The following is a 7,407-nucleotide window of genomic DNA, read 5'->3' on the forward strand; positions in this document are numbered from 1 at the left end:
TGTATTTTTATCTCTTCTTCTGCTCTAATTGTATCTTTACTTTCTTTAACTAATCGTTTAAGTATCCTATTTTCGCGTCTATAATCATTTCTACGTCTATTTTTTCCTCATTGCTAAGACCTGCGATGTTCAAAGTTTTTTTGTACGCTTTTCTTTTTGCTTTCTGGGCAGACTGAATTTCATTATTCCACCAAGCATCACCAGAAATTCTTCCTACAACTGCGGTACCACACACTTCGATCGTATATCTAACAAGGATATCCCGTAACATTCTCCAGGCGCCCTCTACACTTCTTATCTAATAACCTACTTTCTTTAGGGAATTTGCTGATTTCCAAATTCATTCTTTGTTTATATAGTTGATCCCGCTTGATTCGGCTTGAGTTTTTTTATTGTTCGTTTGCAGACATTGATGGGTTAGCTGAACTAATCAGCTGGATCAGCTCTCAAGTAGAAAGCCGCGGCGACCGCGAAACCTTATTGGTCAAGATTTTGAAATGCAACATGGCGGCTAAAGTGGTTTCATTGGTGCTTAGCTATGTCACATCTATTTGAATGTGACCAAATAGACGTAAACTAGATTTTTTTAAAGCATTAGAAACATAAAAAACAATTTTATTTTCTCCATAACGTTATTCACAGTCTTGCGTTTAGCTCAGTTTTTTCTGTGAACCTGATAATATCTTTAAATTTTTTCGGGCGAGATTTTTTTGCAATTATTCTTCATGTATGACATAATTTTTAGAGCTAAAAAGTTGTTAAGCTTCAACTGTTTTTTTTATATTGAAAACTATGAAAGTTCATTTTTTGTTCTGAAACGGCATAGCGGAACAACTAAACAATTTCCTTTAAATAAAAGAAAATTGAAAGCAGTATTTTTTCCCTAAAAAGAAAGAAATTTAAGTGGTAGCGTTTGCAAAATTCAAAATCACACTTTTTAGGTTCCCTAGTACATATCCATCGATTTCAAATTGATAAAATTTTTTAGGATTCCAATATGGTACTTTTACGAGTTATATATTGATTTCAAATTCGAGATTTTTTATTTTTGCACCCTGATGAATGATTATTTTTAGTATTATACTTACTGAAAATAAAACAATAAAATTTTAGAGAATATAATAATTATTTACTTCGTCGGTACTGAACTTAGTAAAAAAGTCAATCACCTGCACTTGCACCAGTTACGATTGCGACTCGTCCATCTAATCGTTTGTTACTATTGAATTTTCCTTTAGTTAAAACATTGCAAAGTTTGAATATTAGAGACAGTATGGCAATATAATAAAAATACGTGACTGTTTTCCAGAATGTTTCTTCCTGAAAAAGAAATGAAAGTAATGAAAAATCTTGGTTTAATATAAAAATATATATACATTTACAGCTCTTTTCCCCTACTGTATTCTTCATATCAAATGTATAACTATAGAATTTATTGTATAAATAGACAATATTTTTAATATCAGGTTACTGCATAACCACATGATCGCTTCGATTCTGATGCAATTAAAAAACTGAATTTAGAGATACGGTCAATGTCATGTATCAGGTGAAGATATTTATACAATCTCAAGTTTGCAAGAAATAAGATATTGATTTTACATATTGAGAAATTACATGAAAGGCAGGAAATAAGAAAGGTTTATTTGGCCTTTCATGTTCATGATAAAAAAATTAATAAAAAAGATTTTTGTAATTATAAACTGGAAGAACTTGCCAGAAATGAAAATATATAAAAAAAAATAAAGCCAAGAAACGGATAAGACCAAAACTAATGTGGTTGGCGTTTTGATATCTAATTTTGCAGATACAAGTGCACCTAAATGCAATACCAATAGAAAAGTTTCCCCCAAAAATTGTAGGTTTTATTACAACTCTTAAGAAGTAAATGAGGCTGATTAAATCCCCCCTCCCCCTAAGAGAAAACAGTTTTCAGAAATCTATAGAAATCTCAATTATTCACAGACTAGTGCATTTGAAATTGAGTCAAACGCCTGTTTGCAATATTGAAATATTCATTTTAATTGATCATTGGTCATCATTGACATAAAAAGGTATGTGTACTTACGGCTTATTTAAATCCATATGATTAAATATCATATTTCAGTGAAAGTGGGGAAGGCGAGGGTAGTAAAACAGACTTAGGAATTTACGCGGTAAAACGCTAATGCACAAAGTCAGTGATGAGAGGTAATTTGTTTAGATGGCATAGGCATGTTGAAAGAATGAAAGCAGAACGATTCAAGAAAAAATATATTCAGTCAAATTGAGATATATTAGTAAAATTAAATGATAAAAATGTGTAAATAAGACTCTGAAGCCACAAGATATAAAGCACCATAGAAATACAAGAGCTTACATGAGAAAATGTATGGACGTGAAGAAACCTAAAATTGTATGCGAGGAAAAGAAAGTTTGGACAAAAATAGTTTATATAAAATGTGTGGTGAAGAGTGCCAGCAGAGTGAGAGACGAATTTCTTTGTGATCTTTTATTAATTAAAAACAAAAGATGACTTTGTGATAAACTTTGCTTGGGTGATTGACAGAGAGATTGATGTTTTTCTTAAAAGAAATCGTGTGTCCAAGTTAGGCTGGTCTAAAAATGTATTAAAATTTTCTGTTCTCAAATTTTCATGCATATCGAACACAAATTTGTTGGAATCAAAAAAAATTATATTTAGAGTTTCCGAAAGTCCTATAAAGTTTAACTCGTATTTCCCATAAATAAAAACATTTCTTTTTTGAATTGTCAATGTTAGGTGAATTAGAGTGAAAGTTAAGATTTTTCTTTACAATAACCAATAGAAGACAAATGAATAATTATTTTTTTAATAACACCTCCATAAATTTTTTTATAGGGTCCCAAAGAAAGGTCATAATTTTTAAGTTAGGTTTTGTGAGTTTCAGGCGCTAATTATATATAGTCCTTCTAAAACATTAATTATTACTTCCCACTGATAATTAAATGTTTGCATAAAACATCTAAGCAATTTCTTATTGTTTTTAAAAATTTTATCTTCGAATCAAGTTTTGAAGGTTCGCGTTTTCCTGATTTTTAAACTTATTTCCAACTTTTCAGTTCGAGCGAGGCAATATTCAATTAAATTAGACAGAAATAATTGCTCAACAATAAGTCTAGAAAATTGCAATTTTTTAAAAACATAATCGTTTACACAATTTATTTCAAAATTAATTAAATATAACAAAACTTATTGTTTAAAAATATTATTGTTGTTTGTAACTATCTTCTTTCAGATAATTTCTATATTTTTTTCTGAAATTTTAAACTTTTTTTTGGCCTTTTAGTTATGAAAAATAGTAAATAAACAATAGAAAGCATAATTTCAATAACAATCCTATTTTTGTGGATACATTTTTCTGAAATAAAACATATATTTGAAATATTCTTCAAATTTTCTACATGGATCATATTATAAATGTAAATTTGCCCTAACTTAGGAACTGAGAACTGCAAAGTCAAAGAAAAGCTAAAAATTTCAGAGAAACCCGCAGCTTCTTAGTATTAATCTAAGAAAGAAAGTTATAAACTGCAATAGATTACCTAAACAATTATTTTGATTAATTTTCGTTAATTATTATTTCACTAATTAAAAAATATACAAGAATTTAAAAATATCAGAGAAGAACCGCAACTATCTGGCAATATTATACGAAAAGATAGTTGAAACCAATACCAAAGTTTTAAACAATAATATTTCTTGAACTGCAATAATTAATACCTCGCCTATAGTAAAAAGATGAAAAAGTTGAAAATTTCCGAAAAAACCCGCTTTTAATTAGCATTAATATAGGAAAAAATAATTATAAACAAATAATAATTTATGTTTACATAATTTATGTTAAATTTAATCATTTCTTGTCTCGCTCTAACTGAAAAGTTGAAAATTAGTTGAAAAATTGAAAAAAATCGCGACTTTCTTACTCTATTCTAAGGCTACAAACAATAATAAATTGTTTAAATAATTTATTTGATTGTCGAATGTCCAGTATAAAGCAATATTTTCTGTATTATAAACAATGTTTACAAAAAAAAAACTTTAAAAAAATAATAGTTAGCTGCAAACACTCGCAAAAACCAAATGTTCATTTATAGAAGGTGTTACTTTTCCTATATATCACTTTCAAGACTACTGTCACGTCTCCTTATGAATGACATTTTCCACTTTATATATCAATAAAGTTCACGAATGGTTAAAATCTAAATGAATTCATAGTAACAAAATTTAAAAAATGAAATTTACTACAAAGAAGTTGTAACACAATATTGGGTCATAAAACACTTGTCGCTTTTTTAGTTGAGACAGATTTTTCCTCGATCTTCAAAAAAATCATATGTCTAGACGAATTGACTAATTTCGAATTTTCAATTTTTATAACACGAAAGAAAATTTTCAGAAGAATGCTGCCTTTTCTATTACTTCCTCTAATTTCAAAAATTATCTGATAATATAAAAAAAGGTATCATATCAGTTTTGTGTGGGCTAAACGATTTTTTAGACCATGACATTTTTTTAAAGTCTAGTTTTTGATTTTTCCACTCTAGTATGATGCATCCAAATAAAAAATCATTCTGGCCATATGATCTAAACTTTTCTTGAAATCACTCGTGTTTTGCAATGTAATCAGTTTATTGTGTAATGCTATGATCCAATTTTGGATAAAGAAATAACACTTTGCAATTTCTTATTATTATTAACATTACTGAAATTAGTACGAAGAGTAGTAGCTTACCTCCATCACAAATATATTCTTTTACAAACTGACACTTTTTCTGCCCAAAATAAACGTAATCTTCTGGCAATAAGCGAGCAACTGTGGGTGACATTTGGTTCTGAGTTCTAATCCTTCGGGAATCAGCGGATAAATTTGGCTATACCACGTCATTATTCAAATGATCCAAGATTTTTGTATTTTTATCATAATGAGAAGGTACTAGTTTTATGTGGGAAGTAACTATCGCGGATTTGTTGAGATTCTTTATGACACGAAAAAAACAGGTTTTAAGATGGTATCTGAATTTCTGTCGTCGTTGTCGTCTGTATATCGCATAACTTTTAAAAGACTACTCGTAGTGGATTGAACCTTGGCGCACGTTCTAAGAGACCACTGAAATTCTTGTTTTTTAATTAAAATTTAATTTAAATTTGATTTAAAATAAAATTTGCGATACTAAAAGTACAAAGAATATTTGATTTGATTAAAATATTTGAAATTAACATTAGGATATAATGCAAGTTCTGATTTCCAACTAGAATTAGGGAGAATAATTAATTAAGTTGATGTAAATTTGATTTGTACTAAATTTATTGTAAGCGCAATGTTTTATTTTTAGCCAAAATAAAGGAGAATATTTGAAGCACGAAATAATTTCAAAGATTTCTTTAAGTTGACAAAGAGTCTGCCGATAAAACTTTAATAAAAAATGCACTAACAAATCTCTCAGTTTCTTCTAGGCGTCACATTTTAAGGTGCTTCCTCAGGCTTTGAAAATTAGCCCATGCATTTACAAATGACAGTATTTTTTCCACAATTATGAATATTTTGATCTTATATTTTAACCACATAATCTTAGTGGATAAATACAATCCCTCAAAGAGGGATTTTTCGAAAAATGGTCTTGCTCTTGTTTTATTGCATTTAATTGAAAATTTGATGTACTTTGTGCGCGTAGGAAGTAGCAAACGGCTACCACAAGTGTACTCATGGTGAAGGAAATTTAGGGCAGATCATTTCCGAATGAAACTAGAGTGTTATTTTTCCACGATACTTAAAACATCGTTAAAATCGAGGATCAAGCTCGGGATTTGATTGAGTGCCTGTCATGCCTCACTCAAGCTTCCCATTGTTAGAGATAAGAGTCGCTTGAGAGAATTAAAAAATCATTAGAATATTAAGGAATTTAATTTCAATATTCTGCATTAGATGAATTAGATAACGACGAGACGATTGGAAAAAAAAGAAAATCGGTTAATCCGTTCAATTTCAGAAATTCCTTTTCTATAATTTACAACTGAAAAATTCAAATTCATAATGTATCTATCTTTTTTTCTTGAAGCTTTGTTTCAAATACAGCTGCTTGCTTCACAACGAATGTGCTTCTGCTCAGGACTTATGGAATATCTTATTTCAAACAAGATAGTTACATTTTTAACCAAAGAGATTAATTAATATCAACTGAAGGGATGAAGCTCAAAACATGAATTTTCAACAAAACAGTCTGATATTCAATCAAAATGTCGAATATTCAAACAAAAAGATTCTATGTTAACCAAGACGGTTTGTTTATTACAAAAAAGACCAATTTTAAAACAAACAGGGGAAGTTTCGATACTCAAAAAAAGGATAAATTTTCAACTGAAAATGGAATAGTAAAATTTTTTGTAAAGAAAATTAATTTTCATTTTTAAAAAATATGAATGTGCACCAAAATATGTACTTTTTCAATAAAATTGTGAAAACAATGAACAAAAAAAGCGAATTATCTTCAAAAAGGTTCAAAGGGTTCAATGGTTCATAGGGTCTTCAATGAGCCGTGAAAAGGTAATAAGAAAATAAATGTAATATAATCCTTGACAATGGAATATTGTCCGCTAAGAGTTTTGAAAAATAGATGATTTAAAATTTGAAGGGCTGAAGATTGTTTTATTTTCAATTGAAAGAATTCAAAATAAAATAGAATTATTGAAAGGTGAAATTAAAAAAAAAAATGAATTTAAATGCAAAAGGATTCAAATTTGACAATTTGAAATTGAAAATCGAATAGAATATTTCAAAGTAAAAGCATCTAAAATTGTAGAAATGTAAAGTTGTATTAAATTAAAAATTAGCGGTGTAACTGAAGCATCTATTACAGAAATTTTCGGAAAATCGAAATAAGGACACCTTCATTCTCCGCAGTCAAAAAAAAAAAGCCTCAATTCTAATCCTGGAAAATGGAATTATTCTGAAAGAACGTTTGAAGTAAAAAGTACGGCTAAATGGAAAATATTAAAAAATTCAGAACTGAACAATGTTTAAAATGTCAATTTGACTCTTAGAAATTCCACAATTTCAATGTTAATTGAAAATTTCGATGTTCTAAATAGGGAAACTTTTATAATTTAATGTTTACCGTAAAACTTCAGAATTCTAAAGTCGAAATCATTAAAAAATGCAGAAATGATTTCATTTTGATATATCAATTTTTTTTGTTGAGCTTTCAAAGTCAAACTTGTTTGAAAATTTGTGGAATACAAAATTTTCCATTTAAAAGTACATACTTTAAATTTCGAACTTTTCTTTTTTTATTTAGTAACATTAAACAATTTTCTCTAATCAATGTTTACGGTAAATCATAATTTTTTTTACTTTCATAAAAATGAATAATGTAATTAATTTTTAATTA

The 7,407-nt window shown here is 28.3% G+C and overlaps 1 protein-coding gene across 1 annotated transcript in view; it reads right to left on the bottom strand.

Annotated features, from left to right (window-relative positions):
- The window catches only part of LOC117182885 (retinol dehydrogenase 13-like), a 13,719-nt gene extending 8,871 nt beyond the window's left edge, over positions 1-4,848 (bottom strand). The window contains exon 1 of the mRNA XM_033375999.1: positions 4,755-4,848. Coding sequence (XP_033231890.1) covers positions 4,755-4,848 — 94 coding nt within the window. The remainder of the gene's footprint in view (positions 1-4,754) is intronic.
- Between the last annotated feature and the right edge of the window lie 2,559 nt (positions 4,849-7,407).

The sequence above is a fragment of the Belonocnema kinseyi genome, chromosome 2 (assembly GCF_010883055.1).
Source record: "Belonocnema kinseyi isolate 2016_QV_RU_SX_M_011 chromosome 2, B_treatae_v1, whole genome shotgun sequence".
Taxonomy (NCBI): Eukaryota; Metazoa; Arthropoda; class Insecta; order Hymenoptera; family Cynipidae; genus Belonocnema; species Belonocnema kinseyi.